Source organism: Podarcis vaucheri (genome assembly GCF_965113315.1).
Source record: "Podarcis vaucheri genome assembly, chromosome: 3".
Taxonomy (NCBI): domain Eukaryota; kingdom Metazoa; phylum Chordata; class Lepidosauria; order Squamata; family Lacertidae; genus Podarcis; species Podarcis vaucheri.
This window is the reverse complement of record NC_138761.1, coordinates 22834733-22862729: the sequence shown is the minus strand read 5'-3', so window position 1 is coordinate 22862729 and position 27997 is coordinate 22834733. Positions and strand designations below refer to the sequence as shown.

The following is a 27997-nucleotide window of genomic DNA, read 5'->3' as shown; positions in this document are numbered from 1 at the left end:
GCAGCCGAGGTCACAGGCAGGGATGCAATGAGAAATTATTTTACTTTCAGCATCTGAGAATTGACTAAAGGATGCAACCATTGCATTACAGGAGCAAGAGAGTCAACAGAATTCTACACTCAGCTTGTACCGAGAGCTCAGTTCCATTCGTGCCAACGAGCTTCCCATTTTTAGAGGATGGATGTGTTATGTTTGGAATGATCGCGACATCTTTGCATATGTGAGGGAACTGGATGGGTTAGATCAAGTGTTTATGGCGGTCCTAAATTTTGGACAGCAGACCGTAACAGATCTGCAGGGTTCGGTTCCTGGTATTCCCTCCGAAGCTACTGTAAAGCTAAGCACGAATGTTGTCAACAGTGGCAGAGTAGTAAATACCAAAGCAGTCGCAACTGAAAAGGGAGAAGGACTCATTTTGGAATACTGGACAAGCCAACCCGTCCACCAGATGGAAGCTTTCAAAGAGAAGTGTTTTGTTGCAGAAAAGGCATGCTATTCAAGCGCCTTCAATTTACTCTATGCGTATTGCTAAGTGGCAATGGTTTGTTCCAAATCTATGAGTTGTAATTTCTTTACAAAAGGGGCAGCAGCTTTGAAGGACCAAATTTGAATGCTGTGTTTAGATAGCTTTTGGGTGTGTATGTGCGTGTGTTTTCAATTACTTGTTACTTGTTTGCCAGCTGTCCAAAAATGGAAAACTTTACAGAATTTGGAACCTTGCACTTTGGCACAAAAATGTTTGGAACGCTGCTATATCTGAAAAGATCACTTGTCAATTTCGAGCGCCACAGGGTACAGCTAAACATGATGCTTTTCATGCTTTTTGGTGAAATTACATTATATACATTAATACATACCACTTCCAGCGACACTCGGAGGCCTCCCTTGATATTTGGAACTCTCAAAATGACCTTTTTATTTGTATTGGATTGTATTGTACTATCCATGCTCTGTTTTCTTGACAGTTGTATAGTGTTTCTTGGTTTTTTATTTTTCTATCCTAGGTTCTATACTTAGACTTTAAAAAGCCAATAAAAATGACTAAAGCAAAAGTAGAAACAAAAAACAACAACAAAACAGTAGCAGGTCATTTTGGGGCATCACTGTCTCCACTTACTTGCAATATCTCTTATCAGAAATAATTTCATGCACTGAGCAGCGGCTGGACTAGAATTAGTTCCCAGGTCTCTTCCAACTAAGTGCCTGCCACATGCATAGGCTAAACTTCATCTCCTACCTTCATGGCAGCAGAGATAAATGCAGAATTTGGGATTATCTTCTAGTATAATGAAAAGGAATGCATCTGTAATGGTTGAACCATTCTGTTACAAGCACTACATAGGTCGGCCCTTGAAAACAATCTGGAAACTTCGCCAAACTTCTGACAGGAGACAGGAGAACAGAACATATCACTCTAGTCCTTCACCAACTGCACAGTGCAATCCTAGTCTATTTACAAGTTAAGTCCCGCTGAGGCTTATTCCCACACAAGGGTGTATGAGCTTACAGTCTACATGTCATTAAGAATAGCTTCGTTCTGTTTGAACCAGCCTGGAAACTCCCAGATTGTAGAATACCTTGCCTAGGGAGGTAAGCTTGCCCTCTTTACTGATTTTTGGCCTGTACAATATTTTAGTTATTATTTTTACTGTTTTGTTTTTGGTTTCCATGATTTTGTTTTCCATGATTTGCAATTTTTCTTTTTTTTATTGTTCAGCTCATATGTTTATTTCTTCTAGCCAGAGGTCACAACAAACTTGTAGCAATAGTAATACACCATACATCTGTAACATAAGCCAACAACTATGATGTAAGAGAGAGAGAAATTATTGTGAACGACCTTGTGGAAGGTGTGATAAAATTAATTCAAGTAAACATACTTTTTATTTTGTAAAAAAAAAAAGACATTTGGAGGTATACAGGGTTTTCAGTTTTTAAGAAAAAATATGTACAGTAATTACAAATTCATGAAAAATTACTCTGGAATACTTTAGCCAATTCTAAAATAACCCTATAGATTATTTTAAATAATTTCCCATTCCCGTTTTAAATAGAAAATTAGTTTAAATAGTTTCTTATTCCATCAAAACTATTTCCGTTGGCCTTAGGATTTGGGAGAAAAATTCCAGCTTTGCAGAGTTACTGCCGTTTGTCAAGTCCAAGCTCCTTGTACAAAAATGCTAGTTGTGTCGAAGCCTAAAACAATGAAAAACATTTCACTGTGAAAAAACCAGCAGACACTTCATAGCACTTTGCACATTTCAGAGAAGTATAACTCCCTCTTTCCCCACTCTATTGCTGCTTCCCTCCCAGTGCAATTCGTGCTCCTGTAACATTGGGTATAATAATGTGGATTCTCCTGCAGTCTGTACAGTAATCAGAGTTCTTCCTGCTCAATTCTCTTTATAAAATGGCAGCTGTTGTAATGGGCTTTTCACTGAGATCAGAAAAGCTTCCTGTGAATTGAGCATTACTGTCAGGTATAGCACAGCTTGTGACTAGAACAGCAGCGGCAAGTCTGAAGCCGGTGTCACAAAAATGCTTTCGAAATTGCTTTGCTTCTTCCCACTGTAGCCAGTGGATGAAGAAAGTGTCTTGCTCATGTGTACGCACTCTATGCTAAGTAGACAAGCTGAATTCAGCTGTGCAGGGGGAAAGCAACAAAGAATTATTTTTGTGCACGTTGCTTTTTTGTACGCTGAAATTCCTTCGTGTTTTGCTCTAACTAATTGTTTTCAGCAAAAAAAGGCTCCCAAGAATTGCTTGCAGAGGTACAAAAGAGCTAAATTAATAAAAAATTAGCAAAAACATACATATACATGGGTATGTATAGCATGTTCCTGATATACATAGCAAGAAGCCCATATGAGTACGGCTACCAGTGTTGGGGGAATGAAAGTGGAAGACCTTCCTTGCTGAATTTGCAGTATATGATTTAAGAAGCTCAATCCTTGCACAGTGCAGTTAGCCTGTTTTCAACAGTACCCATCAGCTTTTGGGGTGGAAGGGTAATGGTTGAATCCAGGCCTCTGCCCACCCCAGTCCCCCAAAACAGATACTAGATGCTAGTGAAGACAATCTGGCTCGTGAATTGAGCTTCTCAAGAAGAATGCCATCTGTAGGAGTCCTCTGGTTGGATGATGACCAATTACTTTTTTTTAATAGATATAGCATTTTTTTCTTGCTGGGTGATATCCAAAGTTGGTGCATCGTGAATAGAAGGCGTCCCCATTTGTGGAAAAAGAGGTGCAGAGTCTCTTTTTCCCAACAAGGGACCTCTTATTTATTATGGAGAAAAGTATTATTTATGAAACACTCAAGCAGAAAGCAGAACAATTAAAATATGTCTACACTAAATAAAGCACGAGAAGCGTTCATGTCATACACAAGCAAATGCTCTGTTAACATCTGGTCTAGGTAGGTACTGGGCTCAAGATCAGTTTGTACTGACCAATTCACATAACAGCTCCTCCTGCCCATTCAAGGTGACTTTGGGGCATTCATCTTAAAATGGACAGCCACCAAACACTTTCACCCACTTCAACTGTTTTGCTCAGTCTTCCCTTTAACCTTCCAGGATACATGCTAAACCCCCTCCAGGGTGTTTTTCCCCGAGTAAGTCACCAGGGAGAGGAATGAGAGGTGATGCATGTAGACATGGCCAGTCGAATATATTTTGCTGCCTGAGATGAATTGCAACAGGACGTCCCCTTACCACCTGGACCGACAACTGAATTTCACTTCCACATTGATGATAGGATAGCATCCCCCATGCACCCAAGGTAGCTGGCCAGTTTAGGGACTGCAGGAGAGGCCATATGGCAACAAAGGGGAATAGCTGGCAGGCTCAGGAGGAACTGCTGGGGGTGCTTTTGCTGTCCCCACAACATATGCCACCTGAAGCAGTTGCTTCATTCTGTCTAATGGTAAGGCTGGCCCTGTGTGTAGATATCACAGGAGAGATGGTACTAGGTAGATAAGTGGTGGTGTGCAGATTGGAGATGGTTATTTGGGAATCATAAACACTGTACATGCATACATATTATTCCTCAAACGTTCATGACCCTTGAAGGTTCGGTTTTTATCTCACAACATGAGAGCAATTATCTCCACAGTGTATAACACTGATCTGTGCTGTTTCTCTTGTTGATTGCAAAAAAGAGCACAGTGAGGATACCTGATTTAAAGAATCATCCCAAGATGGAGCACAATGACTGCCTCCTGGCTGAACATCTAAGAGAATATTAGGCATCTGAAGTCCTGAAACAAGCAGAAAAGGCCAACAAAGGATGAGACAAGAGTCGGGGAGAAGCTGTGTTTTTCTTGTAGAAACAAGTATATACTCTGCTGGTGATGAAAGTAAATTCAGTATTTTGTCACAACCCGTTATGTTTAATGGCTGATGGGGATGGGATATTTTGAAGGTATCCTGTACCTGGTCGCTCCAAAGCATTTTCATAATATAAACACATTTTGGTCATTCATCCCATAAAAAAGTGACCCAGATGCTGGTTTTGCCAGGACAATTAACATAATAGCCATTCCATGTGATGCACTTTAATGCAAATAATGCATTTACACCAACATTGTTGTTGTTGTTTAGGCGTGTCAGACTCTTCGTGACCCCATGGACCAGAGCACGCCAGGCACTTCTGTCCTCTCACCAACATTACCACTCCCCATATGTACATTCAACAAGGACTTGGGAGATTTATCACGCTTCTGGTCAAAAGGTGTGCTGGTCTGATTTAATCTGCTTCTCTGTAAAAAGTGTGTCCTCATCATCTTGCCCATCTGATGATGGTAGACGTCCACATAGCAGAAACTCCCGTTTGTCCATGTAATCTCTACTAAGCATTTCAGCCCTCATGACCCAGCCCCTCAACCACCATGACTGTGACTTAAGATCCGGCCATCACCCTTCTCTGTTTACTGAAGCCTTGAGCTGGGTCACACAAGAGTCCTAAAGTAGTTCTTGCTTCAGTTGCTTTGCAATGTATGTGCAAGCAACAGCAAGCGCAAAAAAGGATCAGGAAAAGAATCTGATCTGACCCGAATTGGATCTTTCAGTGGTACCAATAATCTGTTTGGAATGGAGGGGTAGGGAAGGAAGCTGAACACCGAATCTAGACCCACATCCCCGTCCCTTGAAGAAAAGGTTGATGCAACCGCAGAGCTCTTATTTAAGGTTGTGTTTGCATAGCTCTTGCTCAGAGATTGCAAGAATTCAGCTTGGACAAAAATATTTGTACATATGCATGTTACTGTTGGATCGGGGCAACAGTCCTTCCATTGCAACAATTTCTCATGTAATGATTCAGCTAACCACAGATTTCTAATTTTACCTTTCACTTTTGCGCAGTTGTCTTGGGCATGGAAAGCTTGTACAGCTTTTCTCAGTTTACAGATGTATCTTAATAACCCAGCCAGAGGTATGCGTTGATCATTTTCAGAGGCTGTGATGAAAGCAGAAGGATAATTCTAGAGCAAAGGGAGGGGGGTTGGGGAGGAGAGGAAATGTCTGAGTTAGCAGGATGGAGTTACTGTGCAGCAATTAATTTTTAACTGGGTGGAAGTCGCTCTGCAATGTCAGCAGGAGAGAAGCATTTCACAGATTTGATTATATAGTTGAAGAAACCACTCATGCCAGTCATATTTGACAATTATGAAAAGATTTTATCTGTGACTTAGTAAAGCACTGCACTTGCTTTCTGTTAAAACTCCCCTGTAAACATCTTGTATGACTGAGACTGGAAAGAAACTCAGAGGAAAATCTTGCCAGCCCATCGCTGCTGCAATTCATCCTCCTCTCTTTCAACACAACTGAGAGATGTGTTATGTTAAGGATGCAACGTGGTGCATTTTTCTCTCCTAATCTTGCTTTCACTCTGCTTAGGCTTATATCTGATCTTGGCAATAACATTTCCATGCCTCGTTACGTTGCAAAGGAGCCTGGATAATTTGGGCTTGCCTGTGAACTGACTTTCTGCTAGGGGTTGCACATGACTTGTGCATTTTTTCATGTTGTATGCTGCCTTGAGCATGGTTTGAACTGTGGAAAGGTGTCATACGGATAAAATTATGTATGTTTGTAAGTATGAAGAGTTACAGGGCAATTCTAGCTATGTTACTAAGCAGTTAGTTTACCGTATTTTTCGCCCTATAGGACGCACAGTCCCATAAGACGCACCTAGTTTTTTTGGGGGGAAATAAAGGGAAAAAAATTATTTCCCCCCCAGGCGCGGGGCTGGGGCAGCCCGAGCTTCCCCCGACCCCAGCCCCCAAACAGGCAGCTCTCTGCAAGCCGTGGGAGCCCAGCGGTGGCTCCCGCTGCTTGAGGAGAGATCCGCGAAGCCTGGACGCGCTGAGATCAGCGCGCGCAGGCTTCGGGATGCCGGCAACTCTCCCCAAGCAGCGGGAGCGTTCCCGCTGCTTGAGAGATCCGCGAAGCCTGGACGCGCTGAGATCAGCGTGCACAGGCTTCGGGATGCCGGCAACTCTCCCCAAGCAGCGGGAGCGTTCCCGCTGCTTGAGGAGAGATCCGCGAAGCCTGGATGCGCTGAGATCAGCGCGCACAGGCTTCGGGATGCAGGCAACTCTCCCCAAGCAGCGGGAGCGTTCCTGCTGCTTGCCGAGAGGTCCGCAAAGCCTGGAGAGCGAGAGGGGTCGGTGCGCACCTACCGCTCTCGCTCTCGCTCTCCAGGCTTCAGCGAAAGCCTGCATTCGCCCCATAGGGCGCACACACATTTCCCCTTCATTTTTGGAGGGGAAAAAGTGCATCCTATAGGGCGAAAAATACGGTAATTGCTTTTGATAGGGCTCCTTGGTAAGCGTGCACAGATCTGCAGCCTAAAGCACTTTCTTGGTACGGTCCTATTGAAAGTGCTTAACTTGGCTTGGATCACAACCATTCCTAAAAAAAAACCTATCTGAACTGTAAAAACTGCTTTTGAAATTCATTTCCCCCCCAGCTGCTTGAAATGCACTTTGTAGTACAGGTATTAAGAATAGATGAACTGGTACCTGTGGCCTAATATTCTGATAGGGACAGTAGCTTTGGATATACTCCTTGCAAGTCTCATCAACCAAAGGATTACCCCATTCTTCTTGTTCTTCAATAGTTAGGGGAAGATGAGGGTCCAACATTGTATTTAAAACATCCAGGAATGGGGCCTGTGAATAAAATGAATGTTTTCCCCACACAACTTCAGAAAACTAACAATATAAAATTAAAAAATCAGATATAATATGTAAGCCTGATGATATTTCCCAGTGTACCTAACCAGGTCCTCTAATTAGGTGGTTGTAAGAAATTAGTAGTAGACTCTTCATGCATATTAATGGTTAACACATCTGAGGAGAAATATTTTTCATTTGCTTACTGAATTTCATCTGCCCATTCACCCACTTTGGAGAGATCCTTGTAAGCCCGTTTAAATAACGACAATGCCTGTTCCATCTTGATATAATTGTTGGAAACCACCCAACGTGGCTGGGGCAACCCAGTCAGATGGGTGGCATATAAATATATTGTTGTTGATGTTGATGTTGTTATCCATAGCAAAACCAGGCCTTCATTCCATGAGATCATCAACTACCTTTGCTGCAAGATCCCCAGAGTATTCAGCAACCCCACAGGTGCCATCAGTCTCGGAAGGGAAAACATCTGGAACGGACCCACCAACGTTACAGGGGGAAATTGCTACAACTAGTTCAAACTTCACCATGTAATGATTTGACCATGTCAAGGGTGTGCATTGCACCCCCAACCCCGCCCCAATCTGTGGTCCATTTCTCATACCACTTGGGAGTGAAAACTACACCAACAGTGTGTCCTGCCAAACATGTTGGGCTGATGACCCTTTGAGGCAACGCCATGAAGTCCAAGGCGGCTCAGTGGCAACTGAAGTTCTCCAACACCACGCCAGAGGCTCCCTGGGCTAGGGATGCCACTGGACAACAAGGTGGTTATTGGTGTGTGTGTGTGTGTGTGTTATTGGGTTGTTCTTCTTTTTATTTTGATTATGTATTTTGTGTTTTTATATCATGATTTTCTCCTGTGAACCGCCCTGAGACCTGCAGGTATAAGGCAGTATATAAATTTAAAAAATACGTAATAATAAGTCTGTCTCTCTGGTCCAACACCCGGTGCAGACCCTCTAAGCCAGAGATGGGGAAATTCCTTTTTGCTGCCATCTTAAACGGGGGATGGGAAGGCTTGCAAAAGCCTCTGAGAGGACCCCCACCTCCACTTTTAGATCAGAGTGAGGCTGGAGACTTAAAAGGGAACAGAGGGAGACTTGTAAAAGCTATTGCAAATCTTTTCTCACTTCCCTTTTAAGTCCCCTTCACTCTGATCTTTAAGCAGGGGTAGGAGGCCTGCAAAAACCTTTGCGCTTGAGTGGAATGAAATGTAGTAGGAGCAATCTCACCTGTAAAACCATAGCTCTGATAAGGTGAGGATCATTATTGTAGAGAGCTCCTGCAAGAACTCCTCCAGCACTCACACTCATCAGTGCTGTAAGCGCTGGCTGAGAATATCCCAGTTCATGTAAGAACTTTATACAGGCCTGGAGGTCTTGAATACCATTGTGCTTCTTTGTCGTACTGCCATCTTTATGCCATCTCAGGCCTAACTCTCCTCCACCTCTGACAAATAAAACAACAATGGAAACTACTGAGAAATGTTACACATCTCTTAAAAGACAACCATCATTTTCTAATATATATGGAAGCCTTCCTGTGTCATAAATGGGCCAATACATGTACTTTGATGTCTTTTTAAAGCTTTCACATGTTTTTGTCAAATATTTACAGCTAAAGAAGTGATAAAACAGCTAGATTCACAGATCCGGGCGTGAGTGCGGTCAACTTTTGCATATGAAAGGGGACAAGGCAATTTTTGCAGGTCCTTTCTTCCTCTTCCATGCCCTGAAAACCTGCTTCAGAGGACCGGGGAACCCCTGGAAGAAAATGGGAGGTGGGGCAGAGGGCTGCAGGTGGAAACCAGCATAGGGTGCTTATTTACGCATCACTTAAAAATGGGAAGTGCCTAGCGAAAGAGAGGGTGAAAGAGGGCACTGATTTGCACAAAATGTGCATATGCTAATATTTATGTATGCAAACTCAGAAATGATTACAACAATTTAAGCAGAAATACAAATAATCTCAGCAGTGTTGGGGAGTCTGTGACCTATGTGTCTCCTCAGTCTGTTGTCTAGGAGCTAACCGTTCTCCCTTCCTATTTTTTAAACATTAAACTGAACTTGGAATGGGCAGATTTTCAAACAGAAGTCTGTCCTCTGTAAAGTAAGACACCTGGTCAACCTAAATTGGCAAGCGCTGTCCCTCCCTCTTTTGTCCCTACAAGCCTTTGCTTAAAGCTTCTTTGGAAATGCAAGGACTTCCATTCAAGGGAGAGCTCAGCTGGACCCAACCCATTACATTTAGTATTCTGAAGAAAAGTTATTTATTCATTCATTCACTTCAAGGCAATGTGAAATTCTTAAAACTGTTCTGAAAGCAAAGTATCATTTTACAGTGATTGTATTATTATTTTTTGCCTAAGCTACTGTATTTTAAAACTCAGCACATATTTTTCAATACCTTAGTCAGGTTCGCTAATTAGGAAAGAGGTATAAAGTTGCTCACATTCTTGAAACAATACAAACAAACAGCATTTATAAATTTACAGGTAAGACCTACCACCCAGAGCAGCTTTCGGATATGGAAATAAGGTTAAAGCCTGCTTAAACATTATGTGGAAGGAGGGGAAGCAGATATGGGAGTCATTTGCACTTCTGCTGTAATTTCAGATCGGTGATCTCCAGGGGTTGTTTGGACTCACAGAGCACACAGACTGAGACCCACTAGTCCCATATCATAGCAGAAGTACAAAAAGAAGAAGCATGACTAGTGCCCACTTCTGAGTAACATTGGGGTCTTTTCTTTTTCTTTTGCTACTGCACAAATTCTACTGCTTTTAAAAAGGCTGCCACAGAATAAATTTCCAAATGATTTATCTTTTTTTGACCTATTGAAACCAAGGGCAGTCCAAGGCCACAATCCCAAGAACATATATAGGGAATTAAATTCCACTGAAACAAACTGGGCTTACTTCTATGTTGTGTTACAACAAGGGGGAGAAATCTTACTTTTTATATATTTATGTGTTATATTTGTCAATTCCATCAAAACTGAATTAAGGACCTGGCATCTTGAGATATGCTATGTATTTACTGTGATGTCACAAAAAACCCCAGTAATGATTTGCCTAACTACATTTTATTGTTTATTTTGTTGTTTTACAAAATCACAGAGAGAGAGAGAGGGAGAGAGAGAAACTATTTTCTTTTGGGTATTTTCAGCTGCTGTTATCGGTTATTTAGAACTATGTGGAACAGCTGAAAGTCCTTTATATGCTGCCACAAAAAAGACAGAAAAAATAGTTAATGGGATAGGTTTTTTTAAAATTAAGGTGACTTCTTTTGTCGGCAAATAAATCCTTCATTATTTGTTTTTAGGTGAATGTAAATCACCACAAGGCTAACGCAATATCAGAATATAATTTTATATGACATGGTGAAAGAAAAGCCTTATATAGTGGAAGCTACCACAGGAATAGTATGAAAGATCTCTAAAAGGCTTTCAAAAATCCAGTCAGTTTGCACTAAGCCAAAGAACTGAAACAGTTGCATTTCCATCCCTTGAATTTAACTGAATTCATCTAAGCAACAGAAATTTTAAGAAATTATCAGCAAACAGTAGGTAACATAAATTTAGGAGGAAATTGTTTGCAAATGGAATGGGAAACTTTACAGTCAAAAGGAATGGGAATGGGAAACTTTACAGTCAAAAGGAAAATTTCAAGCACTGAGAATATATCAATCACATTTTCACAAGCAACAGAAGCCACAAGACAGTGGCTTTTAGTGTATAGATCTTACCTAACATGACAGTATGCTAATATCCACCCATCCTTGATTAGCATTAAATTTTCTGCTTTAAAGCTCATGTTCAAATCTATGCCATAAGCTCCATATACATGAACCAGAAGTGGCATCCTGCGCAGCTCTTTAGAATTGGCTTTATGAAAAACTGTAATTGGCACGCAAGTTTCATCCTGAAAATGAGGGAGTATTTTGCATTAAAGGATGTTTCAAAGTTCACAAGGAATACACAGGTACAAAAGCTTCAATTACATATTTTAAACATGTTTTTCTTATTACAGTAATTCCTTGGCACTTTGCGCAAAAGCACTCTTGACAAATGAAACGGAGATTAGCCTGCCCCTGGGTTCGTTTACCAATGTGGAGCATAAAAACTCATTTAAATGCAACACCTGAGAAATCTATAAACCATGAAAGCAACTGGCTCCTCCTGCACCCTCTAATGATACCCATCTGCATTATGACCTGAGCAGCTTAGCACTTAGTGCAGCAGCAAAGCTTTTGTTATGAACTTAACATTTCTATATACATATATATTTATCTTAAAGCTTGTAAGTTTGAGATGAATTTCCCCCTGTGTGACTGAAACACACATAACGCAAAGTCAGGTTATTTTACTCTCCTTTGCATTTCATAAAGGAAAAAAATTTGTGGGAGGGGATTTTTTCGTGAACATTTTTTTCCCTGTTGCACATGTTACTTGTTTCTGGTTGTTTTTATTTGTAGTAGGAGCAGGTGATGTCAAGCTGTCCTTCTCTTCCAGCAGGATAAACCAAGTATTAATGTGATAAGAGACAACTCAGTAAGTCTTGTGTGCCATGACATTCTCTCTTGCCTAAAGAAATAACACCATCACCTTCAATATTCTCAAAAAGTAAAAACAGAAAAAAGCAAATTTAAACTTCCCGAATCTCTTTCTGCAGGGCTGAAAATAAACATAGGTCTAGTGAATATGCACATCTAGAGGCCATTATATGGTGTCAATTTCTATTTTCCTTCCAGTTGCTGCTTTAAAAAGGGCAGGAAGAGAACAGAAAGTCTTACCTTGCTTTTAGCTTCTAATCGTACAGTGTGACAATTCACTGTAACTGGCACCTCTTGCTCAGTGTGCTCAATAAGGCTGTTTTTCATCAATGAATATGCAAAACGTACTGGAGGTTGAACAGGGGAGAGGAGCCAAAAATAGAAAGTGCTGGCGGTGTACTCAGGATGAGGATCCAATTCAAATGAACAGGCCCAGGCAGGTAGCTGGGAGTAAAAAACCACAGTCAGTTAGTAATATCCCCCTCCCCAGTCTTTGAGATTTTCTCTACATAACTGAATCCCAGGCTTCCCCTCTGATGAAAGGATTCAAACTTCAAGCTTAATTAACTTTGGCATATGTGTTTGCCAGGAGTTGCTTTCCCCCCTCTCTCTTCCTCTCCGTAAATTAAGAGGGAAAAAAGTCAAAAGAAACAGTATGACAATGAAGGCAACAATTTAGCTAACTTTCCCCCTTCCTTAAAAGCTGCTTAATGAGGTTCAACAATAATGCAAGAGGAAAACAGAATATTACGTTGTTTTGAAACAAAGGGAGCAAGCAAAGCAATCAAGTCACCTTTAAAAACGATAATATTGGCATTAAGAAAACACAGCCATTGTGATGCTTATGTATCTGTTTTAGGGATGTTTGTCTTACCGACCCCTGACACCCCTGTATTATTAGGAAGTTTTGAAAATCTTTCTTCTCCCCCCCTCTGTCTGCTCTCTCACTCTATCCAACTTGAAATGCAGCCAAGTCAACGTCAGTTATTGCACTGAGGCCATGCATCGGCTTTGCAGAGCTCAGCCACTTAGAATCCTTGCCTCTGACTCTATTCCCAGCGCTAGCCACTGTGAAGAACAAAATCATTTTTTTTGGCACAGCTACACTCAGAAACTCAGGGCTATTATGTTTTAAGACTTAACACTCCTAGAAATGAAAAGAATCAGGATTCATTCTCTGAGAGCAGCAGGGTCTCTTACCCACTGCTTACTTTCTTTTAAGGAGTTCTGGTTAGTAGGTTGATAAAGGCTTTGGGAATTGTGGCAGTCAGAGTCAAAAAGCTTTACACAGAAAAACCGCACTCCGTGTAATTGATTAAAACCTGAAGAGGATCATTCTAAAAAGTCTAGAAAATCCTACAAAATGGGTACTATATTTAACTTGAATGCTACAATTAGGAGAATGGTTGGGGAGTGTGTAAGTTTACCCTTTTATTGCAAGTATGCTAAGTGAAATTTTGAAATATTTTCAGATAACTCAGTTTTAAGGCAGGAGTTAGTCTAAGGTTTTTAAGAGACATAGCTTTTGTCCTTTGATTTATAAAGTTCAAAAGAAAGCCTGGATTGACAAAGTTATGCTTTAAGGAAGGAAATATGGTCAATTTTATCTAATAATCTTAGACAAATGAGGCTTTTTGGTTAATTAAAAGGGTTATTTATATAGGTTACGTCAAGACTGTATGCAGCAATTTACTATGGAAATAAATAAAGGTTCAGGTATAAGGATTCACTTTGTGTTTTATGTATGTAAGATAAACCACTAATGATTTTTCATTTATGCTACAAAACCACCCAATATTTTGTAATATTGTTTTGCTTTGAAAATAAGCATTTAGGAAATAGCTGTGCTATTAATACTAATACTAATACTACTAATAATTTATTTCTAACCCGCTCATCTGGGTAGGTTTCCCCAGCCACTATGGGCGGCTTCCAGCAAAAGATTAGCAATATATTAAAACAGTGTGTATCTGAAGAAGTGTGCATGCACACGAAAGCTCATACCAAGAACTAACTTAGTTGGTCTTTAAGGTGCTACTGGAAGGAATTTTTTTATTTTGACTATGGCAGACCAACACGGCTACCTATCTGTAACTTAAAACATTAGTCATTAAAAACTTCCCTAAACAGGGCTGCCTTCAGATGTCTTCTAAATGTCATATAGTTGTTTATTTATTTGACATCTAATGGGAGGGCGTTCCACAGGGCGGGCGCCACTACCAAGAAGGCCCTCTGCCTGGTTCCCTGTAATTTCGCTTCTTGCAGTGGGGGAACCGCCAGAAGGCCCTTGGCGCTGGATCTCAGTATTACATTTTGCTAGCTCCAAAACTGTCCCACAGAGACAAATCTGGGGGAGCAAATGATGGTTTTTACAATCAACAGCACAACTTCCTCCATTTCATCATAAAAACAACTTCTAAAATAAAGCTTTTAAAATGATCATCTTGTTCATTAGTCAATTGGACTTTATTCCATCATTGAACCAGAACTGGGTAGCAGCCCTACAAACAAAGTAAAAAACACTTTAAAAGTGGGGGCAGGGGCTCAGGACTTTTGGGCCACCGCCTAACAAGCTGATACTATAAGCAACCACTTAACCAAGGCTAATGGCAGCACAATGTAGTTGTTATCCTATATGCTCACAGCATAAAAATCTGCAATGCAAGAGCTACAGGAACAAAAGGTAATTCCATAATGCTGATAACCATTCCCTCAGAATCCTTAGAAAGTCAGAAGTAAGTTCCATTGAGTTCAATGAGGTTTAGTTCCAGGTAAGTGGTTATACAACTGCAGTCACAATGTTTTGTTGTTGTTTCTAGATCTACTATTATCTAAAATGATACTTTCCAAAATACTCAGTTTTCCACACTATAATCCATCACCCTTGCAGTCAGCACTATAAGGCTATATGAAACGCACAACCAGTGCTATTTTTCAAGAAAAAGAGGTGCCAGAACTCACCATGAACACCTCCCATGTTCTCTTATAATGGCAATGGCGCCCACTTGAGAGGTGCCAGAATTCAGTTCCAGAGAGTTCCGGCTTAAAACAACAACCTTGTGTACCACTATTTATGTTACCTTGATTATATCATAGGTTTTTGTGTATCCTTGGAGGCATCTGGATAAACCAAGTTCAAACTACAACTTGCCCTTAATTTATAAATTAATCTTGAGCAATAAAATACTAAGCTTAAAAATGTGTGGGTGGGTATATAAATCAAAACATTTACCTTAACGTTGCGAACTGAGTTTGACACAAAGGAAAAAATATCTAAATACAGATGACCGCAGAACTTCAGAAATGCAACACAGTAGTCTTTGAACACCTCTAAGTCAATTAATCTGGTATTTTCTTTCACTGTGTAAATGGACAGCCAGTTCTCCAAACCACATGAGTCAACTGGAGCTTTCATTAGCTACAAAACAAAGAAGAGTCCAAACACCTACATGTAAAAAATGGAAATTATGCAATATTCAAACATTTTCAGAGAGCTGATCTTTTCCCCAGCTTCTAATATCCTTACAGTAGCAATAGGTGACACGTTAGCAGCTTAGTGTAATGTTACCCCTGACAGGTCTGGATATTCCTGAGAGGTAGTGCTTAGTTGCTTCATGGCATCTGAACAAGTATGTTCCTTCTCGTCTTCAGATGAAATGGTAAACCTATAATCTCTTTCCCACTGTCCTCTGTAGCAGGAGGTCATGTATATACAGTATACTGCATATGGATGTTAAATTTTGATCATTTGAGGGTAATGCAACAAAAGAAGGAATAACCAACCAAGTAACACATTTTCAGTTTCTCCTCAAATACCAGCCATAAATCACGAAAGCGCCCAGCTGAGCAATACTTTATATTTCTTTTCAACTATTTTACAGTGTTTCCTATAAGCTTCCACATATCTCAGCAGGAAGGACAATAAAAAGATGAAATGGAGTCCACGAGGGCACCAGAGCTAAGGAGTGGAAATGGGCAGAATTGCATTTCTAGAACAATGTATACTATGAAAGTGAATTTAATAATGGAAACTGTGATAGATCTATACTAACCCTGGAGGTCGAAAACTCTTCTGCTTTTTATGAAACAGAATAGGAAATAGTAGCAGAAGCTCCTTCAATGGAATTTCAGAGCCATCTTTCTCAAATACATAATAACAAAAATATAGAATTATTTCATAGGTCTTAAACTAGCACCAACCTACCGTGAGGGTGCTATTCAAGGAATGAATGGGATTGTGTAGTTTTGCTGGAGAAGGGATATCCATTTGCTGCATTTAAAATTCAACCAACCAGTTTTTAAAGGACTAAATAAAATAAGTAAAGTGGAAGGTCTACTGAATGATGAAGCATTGCTTGACATGAAGGATATAACCTTGTTCATATTTGCCTCAGTGTGCTAAGTGACTGCTCTGCTGTCAAGAGTTATGGGGTGGGGGCAGAACGATCAGTTTCTAAATAACTAAAAACAATTAAAACCACAATAAAACTTCAAAATAAATTGAAAACTGGTGCAGGCACTGGTGGGAAAATGCATTATGATTACATTTTTTTCAGAGCTTGTGTTTTTGAAACACGCACATCCTAAGTGCACATTGTACTGAAAGCATCTAATTTACACTGTTCTTCAAAATGTATAGAAAGCATTTTTAAGTCAATCCAAAGATTGATTAATGTAACTGATCAAACATTGCACCCCTTGCTTGCTTGCTTTCTCTATTACATTTCCAAGTAATGAAGGAGATAAGGGGAGGGCTGTTGGAGCAGACAAAAGCACTATCTAGTCCAGCATCCTGTCCTCACAGTGCCAACCAGATGCCGTCGCGTCGAGAAATTGAGAAGCAGGACATGAGCGCAGGAGTACTCTCCCCACTTGTGCTTCCCGGCAGCTGGCATTCATATGCAGTTATCACAGCTAGTAGCCACTGACAGTCTTATCCTACATGAATTTGCCCAATCCTCTTTTAAAGCCATCCAACACGGTAAGGGAATCTACCATCTCATTATCCTTACTTCACCCTATCTTTATAATAATGAAGGTGTCTGGAACTCAACACTACAAAATCCAGAAGTCCAGTTGGGCTCATTCAGTTTAAAGTGTATATTTCATTCCAGTGGCTGGAAGTCTCCTCTGAATGATTTTTTTTTTTTTTGGTCCCCCTTTTTTAGTGCATGTAAGCTGGGTGGGGGAAAGGAGGATACATGTTAGGGACCAGGCCCATGCACCTGAAAGCCATATACAGTGGTACCTCGGGTTACAGACGCTTCAGGTTACAGACTCCGCTAACCCAGAAATAGTACCTCGGGTTAAGAACTTTGCTTCAGGATGAGAACAGAAATTGTGCGGCGGCGGCACCCCGGCAGCGGGAGGCCCCATTAGCTAAAGTGGTGCTTCAGGTTAAGAACAGTTTCAGGTTAAGAACAGACCTCCAGAATGAATTAAGTACTTAACCCGAGGTACCACTGTATGGACTTTTAAAAAGTACTTAATTATTTTTTTTTTTTTGGGGGGGAGATATTGAATAGTTTGGATCTCTTGCTACTAGATGTTTGAAGCAACCTAAACGCTTACTTGCATATCAGCATCTTATACCCATTGGCGGAGGAAGCGCGATGCGGTGGGTGCGGTCCACCCCAGGTGTCATCCCTGAGGGGGGGTGACATCGCCCCGCTGCCCCCCTGGGATGCTCGCCCCGCCCCCGCAGGCAGCTAGCCCCCGCCCCCAAGTGCACAGCATGTGTGCTTCTCCGGGTGCTGGAGAAGCTAGCTCCGCTGCTGCCTATATACCTTGTATCCCACTGGGTCTCCATATGTAGTAAGAATGTACAACTCATTGTTTCTGTGTTCAACGTGGTAAATGACTCCTTCTGTTCGTTGTTGCACAAGAACAGGAGACTTAAAAGGGTGGTGGCAATCAACCAACCACACTTCAGAGGCATTCTTGCTGTTACTGTTTATAGTCAGAAAGCGTTTGTCTTTTGTGCGGTAGAGATCCACAAAATATCTGCAAGAAAACAACAAACTATTAGCAAACATCACCAGTAGAGATATTTGGATAACAGGAGTTTCCAAAAAAAAGGGGGGGGATGCTATCCATTGCCATTTACAATAACATGAGACTAGGGATAAAGTCTGACTCAGTAAAGCAGATTCCTATTTGCTGATCTAGGCCACAGTGGGGCTATATTTGCCTCTTGGCAAACAATCAGTTCAGATCTCTGGCAGGAGTCCTCTGTCCCTCCCCCAGCAGTCTGCCTCGCCCACTTTTTGCTCTGGCTCCATCTCATTGGCTTAAGGGCTGCACACTTTTGGCATGCAGCCGTTGACTGATTACCCCCTGGGTAATGCAGCTTTTGACTGGAGATGCTTTGGACTGAACCTGGGACCTTTGGCTCCGGTCCTTTCCCTGTCGTGACTACAACATCATCACATTTTTGGATGTGTATAGCGAGTACCATAGCTTGGCATCTACTCCAAAATACGAAATCTTTCAAAATATTGAATCACTGTATATTACCTTCACTGAGGAACTTTGCAAGCCACATCCATATCTAACAATACATGAAAAGTATACTGGGTTGGATAAAGACTTAGGTGGCAAGGAAATCAATGGGACAAATCGTCATGAATTAAGCCCACTGATTTTAGTGGGAACTAAATCCAAATAAGAATGGATCCAACCCAATACCTATTTATCTCTGAGTGCATTCGTTTTATTCCTTACGTAACTCTGGAGTTTAATGTTCTCTTTTAGTCTGCAATTCTCACATTTTTATGTTCCATTTTTACAGGTCTGTGTTTCCTTTTAAACCATTACCTCATGTACAGTAATTTGTAGAATTTAGGCTCCACAATCTATTTTACCACTTTCTGAAAAGGCAGAGATTGTCAGCTTCATGGAAGGAAAGGTAAAGAAAAGATTCAAGACAGAAATATTAGAACAAGAGGTTATTCAAAAAAAAATTCTGCTTTCTTTCCAAAGGACTAAAAATCAGGGCACAGCCAAACTAATGCAGGACAGGACTTAGAAAGTTGTGGACCCTTTATGCATAAAACCCAGCAAATTAGCCTCTTTGTCAACGGAACTGTAACTCTTCCAAGAAAGTTACAAGCTGATCTTTACTTCCTTTTTGTTAGGAAAAAGAAATATTTCTGCTTTTTTTAAAAAAACCACAAGTATTTGATCAAAACCTGCTCTTGGTGTATACTTTCAGCACACAGATAAGTGCGCCAAATCAATATGGTTTGCATTCTAAGAAATGAGAAGAATTCTATGAATGAAACAGGACTTCCCCAATTCCCTTGCAGCTGCCTCATGAAGAGCTGCTTCTGAGGATTGAGGGATGCTTGGGAATTGTACCTAATACAGTATGGGGAGTGGGAGAGCTGCAGCTGAAGGTAGGGAAGCAACCAACATCAGACCTCCATTGTATAAGCAAAAAGGCCTTTTGCTTGAGCTGTAACCTGGCTGGATCCAAGCCTATATTTATTTGCCCTGTGAGCAAATAAGAAGGAACTGGCTATGTTTTGTCTGGAGAAGAATGAGAGGACATATGATAAGACTCTTCAAATACTTTATAACCAATTACACAGAAAGGGCAAAGATCTGCTGCCCCACTTATATACATTTTGATTTCCCAAGAGCAAGGGGGAGGGAATGAAATCTCTCCCCGCCCTGAACTCAGATGTTGAGCCACATCAGACAGCATTCAAAGCTCTTTTGACCAAGGCAGGCCGTTTTCCAAAAGAGCGGAATCAGGGTCCAAACTAAATCCTGTGGTCAGTGCACACCCCTAATATTAAGCTAGAAATGATTTTTGGGTCCATGTGCTCCTCCTTCAGACCTCCCACTGCATACTGACAGTAGTGTTTTGAGGCCTTCTTACTGGGATTGGTGGGAAATGAGATAAGTAAGAAAGACTGTAAACTTTTTCAATACGCAGTTACAGCAGCGAGAATACTTCTGGCCCAAAAATGGAAACAGGAAGAGTTACCGACGGTGGAAGAATGGAGACTGATTATGCAGAACTGGACAAACTAACAGGGAAGATTCGGTATCAACGAGACCAAAAGTTCATCGAGGACTGGGGAAGATTTACAGATTATCTGAAAGGCATATGTGATGAACAGATAACGTTTGTCGGTTTTCAAGAGACTCTGTGAAAAACAGAGGAATATTGTTAAAAAGAAAATCAGAGGAGGGAAGGAGATATCTAAAGGCAATACTAAGTTAAGAAATGCGTTAATAATATTGACGTAAACGGAAGATCGGCAGAGGAGCTGAGGGAAGTCAAAAAAAGAGAGGAATGTGTGATAAAATGTGAATTGATTGTATAAAAAATTGTTTGTTTGTTTGTTTTTCTCTTTTGTGGAAAATGAATAAAAACATTATTAAAAAAAGACAGTAGTGTTTTGATCCTGGCTAAAGCAAACCACAGTTTCCCATTACATACAAAATGGATCACACACGAGAGAAAACTGTTCAATATATTCAGTTACCTTGCATCATGTTCTGTATAAACAAGCTCAGAATGTTTTTTATTAAAATCACATAAATACACATGATGACACTGTAGGTTCTTCTGGGTGGTATAGAAGAGAATCTCATGTGTAGCCCATTCTGGGGGATGGAGGGGGGGAGAGAAGGAAAGTCAAATTAGTGTTTTTGCAATTATGGAAGGAACCAGGATTTTAGTTTTGGAATTTGAGAAATCCATTGTGTTTATTTATGCTAAGTTGAAAATGTGAAAATAAAAAACCTTCCAAGCACGCACAGTAGTCTGTGTGTGACCCTTTGGATCTCAGTCACTGACCAGAAGCTTGAATTTAATGTGAAGAACGACAGATAACCAGTGCAGGCTTGAACCTTTCCTTCTCTTACACAAGAAGCATGTAACAGTTTTTCATTGTTGAGTTAGATTTAGTCATCTTTCTTCAATTTAATTTTCCTGCTCCTTTCCCCCCTGCACCTGATGCAAAATATTTTATCGTGGTGAATATTAAAGTTTCCTCACAGCTAGCATAAACACAACAGCTTTGAGGATGCAGCTGTGAGCAAAAGCAGTTGGTGAAGTGCTGCAACTCCTCCCTCCTGACAGCAACGTCAATGCCACTTATTGGAATGGTCTGAAGGTGGGATAGAGCAGCAGTGAAATTGGCTCTGCGATACACCCACACAGCCCTAATCTGGCCCTCCTGCCAGTGCATCTATGCAGCTCCCACCTCACTGCCACCCTGTCCTGTCAAGCCAACTTACTCCTGTTTGCAAGTACCTATTGGGCAGTGCCTGTGACATCACTCATTATAAGTGACACAAATTTCTTTCCCAGCAACACAAACGCCACCATTAACTTTTATTTTATTTGGAGGCTGAAACAGGGATCTATTTAGACAAATTACAAATGCATGGGCAACATCTGATAAACCTGAATGTTGCGAAGATTCAATAATAGAAGCCTGGTCTTCCATCTGAGATATATCACATTACGAAAGAAAAAGGTTTATGCTAACAGCTTACCAAAGCTAAAGACATTTGGGATGATACATTCCACTTTTGGTAATGTGTCTAATTTCACAACAATACACGCAGATTCTTCAGAATGTGCACTTTTAATTGCAGCAGCCATATATCTGTGATCTGGGCAAATTCGGATGCGCTGGATAAGGGAATTATGAAATGGTAGTGCTTCTGTACCAAGCAATATTTCATTGTTTCCTTCATCTACAATGTAAGAAAGAAAAAGCAATACTGTAAACCTAGTACAAAGAACAGCTATTGTTTCTGTGTACTTTTTGTGATTTTTATAAATGCAGTGTTTTCCTATTAAGTAGCAATGTATACATGCACGTTGATCCAGCTCAAGATAGTCATGGAACAAATTAGGTATGACAAATCTATGTCCCAGTTCTTCAAACGGAATTAGAATGCAGCTCTAAATCCCACTTACCTGAGTGCCACTGAATTAAAAGAGATTTACTTCAGAGCAGACATGTATAGGATTACACGGACTGTCACAGCTGAATGAATAAGACTGTGCTACTTCTTTTGTTTTTTGCTTGATAATGCTGTCTTAACTACCGTATTTTTCGCTCTATAGCACGCACCCGACCATAACACGCACGTAGTTTTTAGAGGAGGAAAATCCGTAGGCATGCCACCCATAGGCATTCCCTCCATAACACGCACAGACATTTCCCCTTACTTTCTAGGAGGAAAAAAGTGAGTGTTATGGTGCAAAAAATACGGTAATTCTAATGGCAATATTTGTACTGTCCAGGTGATAAAGATTCCATAACTAGCAAGAAGCCCGCCCACCCCAAAAGCTTTCCACTCTGGATGATCTTCTGCAGCGGAAATTCCTTTGGAATGGGGTGGGCTGGCTTTTTAAGCACAGAGGACTCTCTGGAATGGTGTGGGATGCAATCTGAATGGTTGCAGTCAGACTGGGGAAAATTGTTAGAAATAGGCGATCCCTCTTACATAAGGAGAAATACCTTGTAGGAGGGGCTCTCTGGATTCCACCCAATAATTTTGACAAAAGAAAAGCTTGACAAAATGTAAAGCTTTATTACTTTACATCTGGCCTTATCGTCATATTTTTGCCCCTAAAATTAGGTTGTTTCAAATGTACTGTGTCACAGATTATGAAGCAAAGCCCAACATATGGCTCTTAGATATGAACAACTGCCAGCCTACTGATTTCAAGTAGATATTGAAGAGCACAGAAGACAGAATAGATGCTCTGGGCACTTCATATGCCAATGGTCATGAGGTAGAACAGAAGTCTCCCAGCACCTACTGGGTCTATCCTATCAGGAAGGACTGAAGCCAATACAAAACTGTATCAGGGCGCTAATTTGACTCTACAATTGAATCAAGGATATTTGGGAACAATTATATTGATAGCTTGGAGTCATTCCCCTATCTCAGGCTTTGATTAGAGCCTTAGCAGAAGCCTTGGCAAAGCAATAGGAAACTCCCTCAGAAAATCTTCCGGATCCACCAGCCACCAAGGGTGGAGAGCCAGTGGTAGTTAGGGAGACCATGCACTCACAAACTACTTCAGACCAGAAAGTCATAGAATGGATGCTGAAATTCCCCAGGTCCAATAGCCTTAAGAGACTTCACCACCAGCACCTCTGGTAGGGACACAAAACATGTCCTCTTGCTAAATCACCCTTTGTTGTAATGTGGTTTGACTGCCATTTTTGTTGTTGCTAAAACTGTGCATGGAAACAGAAGAAGAAGAAGAAGAAGAAGAAGAGGAGGAGGAGGAGGAGGAGGAGGAGGAGGAGTTTGGATTAGATATCCTGCCTTTCACTCCCCTTCAGGAGTCGCAAAGAGGCTAACATTCTCCTTTCCCTTCCTCCCCCACAACAAACACTCTGTGAGGTGAGTGGGGCTGAGAGACTTCAAAGAAGTGTGACTGGCCCAAGGTCACCCAGCAGCTGCATGTGGAGGAGCGGAGACGCGAACCCGGTTCACCAGATTATGTGACTACCGCTCTTAACCACTACATCACACTGGCTCTCAAACACTGAAAACAGTAAAAAGAAACCACCCTGGGCAACAACAAGAGGGACTCATACCTATTTCTCCCAGCTTTGAACGAAATATACAGCCATTTTCTTCAAAGTAAACATACTCTCCAAACCTAATCTGTTTAAAATCAAGACAGACATGAATCTAAGACAAAATCTGCAGAATTAGGTCACCATCTCACATTAGGAGTCCAAATATTTTTCTGAAGCTTCTGCATAACAAACTGAACTCTTCTGAAGTTTATGGAACACAAAAAGAATATGAAACAATCAGCATCAGCAAATAAGGTTTATTAATGTAATTATCCTAATTTCTAATTACTCACAGAAACAATTGGGATACTGGTGCATCCCCAGATATTTGGCCATGGGCAGGGTCATTCTCTCCTCCAACCCAGACTGCTGGAAGGTTTTAATTTTTTAAAATTTGTGTGGGGTGGTGGTGGTTGTTATTGTTGTTTCTTTTTATTGCGGGGGGGGGGGAGATGTGTCAGGGATGAGAGGAGCTGGGGCAAATCACAATGGTTCAGGGTATGGGAAAGTATGGTGTGGGAGGTGGAGTAGGTTGGATAAGGGGCACAAAGCACAGGCTGTTAGTGACTGAGCCATGTGCCAGCCCCTCCTTCAGCCTGGAGAATTCCGGTTGTCATATCAGCCAGCCCTTGGGTCTGCGGCTGCTGTTGCTGAATGCCAGGTCAGCTCTGAATAAGACCTCCCTCTCCGTGATCTGATTATGGATGAGGAGGTCAATCTGGTCTGTATCACTGCGACCTGGGGTGGGGGTGGGGTGAGCAGGATGGAATTGATCTCAGCTGTGCCCACCTGAGTACTCAGGGCAGCATCAGGGCAGATTTGATGGTCAGGGAGGGGGAGTCGCTGTGATCTATAGACATTTTCTCTCTTTATCCTGTTGTGGGGGGTGTTGTGTTCCTGGTATTGAGCAATGGAGATAGATTCTGCTGGTTTAGTGCCCACCTCACTGCCTAGCAATCTCCCTGAGTGCTGGCATTGGGGGACTTCAACATCCATGCTGAAGTGACTGGCTCAGGAGCTCAGGACCATGGGGCTGTCTCAACATGTCATGGGGCTGTCCCAGCTGTGCCTCTATCAGGACAAGGATAGATTCTGTCATTTATGCTCTGGTAATAAGGCAGTGTGTTGTATGTGGGGCTGCCTCTGAAGAAAGTTCATAAACTTCAGCTGGTGCAGAAGCCAGATTGCTCACTGGAGCTAGACGGTTTGAGCCTATATTGCCAATCTGGTCCAACTGCACTGGTTGCCAGTTAATTTCCAGGCCCAGTTAAGAATGCTTAAATGGCTTAGGACCCCAGTACCTCATGGACTGCCTCCACCCATATAAACCGCCCAGACCCTGCAATCATCATTTAAGTCTCTTCTTCGTGTGGCTTCTCCGTTAGAGGTCCGGAAGGTGGGAACATGAGAATGTGCCTTTTCTGCAGCAGCTCCCTGCTTGTGGAGTGCTCCCCCCATGTATTTTCTTACCACTGGGCTACTCAGACTGGATGAATACTTGTCATAATGAGCTTCTAATCTTCGTTTGATCCTCTTTGTCATAGCCATATATTTTGCTGAACAAGCTCTCCAGTTCTCCTGCTCTGATTCTAGAAGATCCTGGTACAAAACAAGCCACAAAAAGCCAAGTTCTATTAAGTAGGAACTGCATTCTCTGTCATGCATTGTAGAACTATGCTCAACAAACTTGGCCTTGCAGCAAATTGGCCAATACTATTTCATATACCAAATGACCGGCGGGGGGGGGGGGGGTTAAGTCAGGAGCACACTAAGCATGTTAACCATGTGAACATAATTAATTTTTTTCAATCTTGGGGATACTCAATAAGCCTTGAGATCATACGGGCTGGGAGTGGGGGTTATTTCTCTTTCTGTCACACTCCCCAAAGCACTGACTCTCCAAAGTCTTCATTGCTGCTATTGATGGTTTCCCTTGCAAGCTGCAAGTAGCAGCTTTGGAGATGTGATCTTTGTCAGGATCATGGGAGGCAGAGGGAGTATTAACCCCCATTCTCAGCCTCCACAGTCCTAAGGCTGCTTAGGCTTCCATTGCTGCTCTTTAAATACCAAAAAGTGTCCTTAAACTGCATTTATACTATTAATATCATTTCTAGTTTGGCCTTCAGTACAGAAGGTACCATTGTAAATGTAAACATTGTGCAAACACAAAGATTGTCAGTGTACCTCACTTTGTTTGCACATGGAAGAAGATTTCTGCTCATCAAGAAAAAAGGATGTGAGATCTCTGATCTATGAACTATTTAGGATCTTCTCTATCCTTCTACACAAGGATTTGAGGATTGACTGGGCTGAAAGATTTTTTCAAATGGCATACCTTACAGGAAAAGAACCTCCATGACCGAATGGCTCCATGGGATTGAGGAACAACACAGGGATTTCTCAGGTACTTCGCAAAGAAAAATGCCTGTAGCTTTGTTTGACTACAAGATCTTAGGACTGCAGATACAGAATATTTAGAGTGGTTCTTGCAGTGACCAGTACTGCCCTTCAGAAGGCGAAGAATGTAAATGGAGCCTAAAAACATGATGACAACATATTCATTTTACTTGATTCTTCATTCTTAAAAAATATATTTGTGATTCCAAAGTCATGTCAGGCTTGATTAAAGTAGACACCACCACATGGTATGAACTGATGGTAAGATTTCCCTCCCAGATATGCAGCATGTACAGGAATCAGAGTGAAAGCTGGGGAGGGGAAAGAAACAATTGTAAACATTTCTTCACTACTTTCCAAAAACAGTATATATGTTAAAAGGTTGTAAGAATTCCCACATGATGCTCAATATTGCCAGTATCATCACAGTTAAAAGATGCCTTAAAATTTAACAGTGAAGCAATTATATTTTGCAACATAAGATCCTAACAGCCCATGCCATCTCTCATCTCAGGAATTCAGGCAGCAGCGCCCAGATGACTTATTCCTTGCAGCACTGAGGCAGCTCATAAGCTGAATGAATTACTGGTGTGATTTTTCCTGTGCTGCAGAAGCATTTTTATAAAGCATATTTACTTCTCAGCAAGCAACCACAGAGCTGCACCGTTACTATAGCATATACAACCTAAGGAGCAGTTATTTCCCATATATTTGCTGTTTTAGTAAATAAGGGCATTTATTGTCTGTAACGATGCCATGGGGATTTGAAGCAGAATTTAGCTAAATTTCAGTACAATGACCATTTCTAGTTCGGCAAAATCAGTAGGAATGCAGCATCAGGACCTACCTTTTAACTTTCTGCCTTTCCGTAAGCAGGTATATAATACTTCAGAGGGGAAACGCGAATCTCACAGCGGAAGCCGCTACAGCTCATAATCTGTTGATCGCTGACAAGCGCAGCAGCATGGTGAGACGAACTGCGATGGCATCATAGTTCCGCGACTGAACGCCTCGGTTGCCCTCACTCGGCACGCTGGACACCGTTGCCCATAAGCAAGATGGCAGCCAAGGCCGCTTTCCAGAGTCACTAGTTTGCCCTTAGACAAAATGGTAGCCCAGCATCACACGTCCCTTCTATCGTTTTCCCTGCCCCCCCCAAACCCGATTTGAGATCATTATCCCAACTTCTCTCTCTCTCTCGTTAAAATTATATTCAACATCAGCCTGATATTTTATCCCGAGCCGAAGCCGAAATAAAATATACTTTTTTAAGTTTTCATAGCGATTTTGGGTTGTTTCCTTTAAAGAGGGAGCTACTGTGCCTTAACATGACGGGCAGAAAAATCAACAGGTGAAGTTCCTCCCCGTCTTCCTATGGCTCCACAGAGTAGGAGCGATAGGGAGATGAGAGGGAAGCTTCGCCGGCTATATGCTTTCTGCTATGGTGGTGGAGAGTCTTCAAACCACGTCTTCCCCACTTTGAAAAGAAACGCTCAGAGAGGTCCTATAAAAACACTCCTCCAAGCCTCGAAAGCTTCCCAAGTCCACCTCCCCTCACAGTTGCCGCAGCTTATCAGACCGCGCAACATCCCTTAGCCCTTATCAAAGATGGCGCCCAACGCTCCTCCTCTCCCTCCGGGCTCCATGGGAGGTTCTCTGTCACAGCTGCCGCTGCTGGAAAAGATTGAGGCGAAAGCTCTGAGGCGGCTTCCCCCTCCCCCCCCATGTGCTCTCCCCTCTCTCAGTGAGGCGGCGGGGCTATCCTTTCCCCTCCGCACTTCGCTTCCCACCCCGCCTCACTCTTTTTCTAGAGCTATTCCTTTTGGCGCGCTCTCCCTCAAGTTTGAGCCCCGGCGCGAGCCGCTCCCGCCATGAGCGCGTCTCCCCCAGCTGACAGGTGTCAGGCAGAAGGAGAGGAGGGAGACGCCGGAGGAGCCCGGGAAGGAAGCCGGCAGGCAGCCGCCAAAGCCCGCTGGGTGCTCCTCAGACAGGTACCTTTCCCTTTCCCAGCCAGGGACGCCGTTATCCTCCTCACCATCCTCATCGTCAGGGGGGTCCTGCCTGTCTCTCCGTCTCTCTCTAGCACCTTCTGGGTCGGCGAAGGGCTTCTGCCGTCATCATTTCACTTTTATTTTTCACAGTGCCCCGCGAGGAGAGCCCCATTTCAGGGACGGGGGTGGGGGTGGTGGGGGAAATGAGAAAAGGGCATGACTTCACGCGAAGTTGGAAGGGACCCCGAGGAGGACCACGTGGTCCCGTGGTTCCCAACGTGGG

General features: G+C 42.0%; 3 protein-coding genes across 7 annotated transcripts in view; 2 read left to right on the top strand and 1 right to left on the bottom strand.

Annotated features, from left to right (window-relative positions):
* The window catches only part of SLC3A1 (solute carrier family 3 member 1), a 21411-nt gene extending 19508 nt beyond the window's left edge, over nucleotides 1-1903 (top strand). The window contains exon 10 of the mRNA XM_082217574.1: nucleotides 92-1903. Coding sequence (XP_082073700.1) covers nucleotides 92-532 — 441 coding nt within the window. The 3' untranslated portion in view covers nucleotides 533-1903. The remainder of the gene's footprint in view (nucleotides 1-91) is intronic.
* Nucleotides 1859-27997, bottom strand: PREPL (prolyl endopeptidase like). Of its 4 annotated transcripts, none has more exons than XM_082217529.1 (15): nucleotides 26571-26869; nucleotides 25662-26034; nucleotides 24797-24925; nucleotides 23342-23411; nucleotides 21270-21473; nucleotides 20252-20372; nucleotides 17540-17756; nucleotides 14986-15171; nucleotides 11994-12197; nucleotides 10947-11122; nucleotides 8433-8649; nucleotides 7024-7173; nucleotides 5346-5481; nucleotides 4178-4260; nucleotides 1859-2196 (listed from the first exon to the last, which is right to left on the bottom strand). In XM_082217529.1, exons 2-15 carry the CDS (start codon nucleotides 25869-25871, stop codon nucleotides 2140-2142), a joined length of 2160 nt encoding a protein of 719 aa, XP_082073655.1. In that variant the 5' UTR covers nucleotides 25872-26034; nucleotides 26571-26869; the 3' UTR covers nucleotides 1859-2139. The 4 variants fall into 4 exon arrangements, 3 of the variants coding, with proteins under 3 accessions (XP_082073655.1, XP_082073653.1, XP_082073654.1); XM_082217527.1 differs by lacking the exon at nucleotides 1859-2196 and adding an exon at nucleotides 27719-27997 and having other exon boundaries at nucleotides 3167-4260; nucleotides 26571-26820; XM_082217528.1 differs by lacking the exon at nucleotides 1859-2196 and adding an exon at nucleotides 27759-27997 and having other exon boundaries at nucleotides 3167-4260; nucleotides 26571-26820.
* CAMKMT (calmodulin-lysine N-methyltransferase) overlaps nucleotides 26916-27997 on the top strand; it is a 244092-nt gene continuing 243010 nt past the window's right edge. The window contains exon 1 of one of the 2 annotated variants that reach the window (XM_082217877.1): nucleotides 26916-27714. In XM_082217877.1, coding sequence (XP_082074003.1) covers nucleotides 27595-27714 — 120 coding nt within the window. In that variant the 5' untranslated portion in view covers nucleotides 26916-27594. The remainder of the gene's footprint in view (nucleotides 27715-27997) is intronic. The other variant, XM_082217878.1, reaches the window with a different exon arrangement.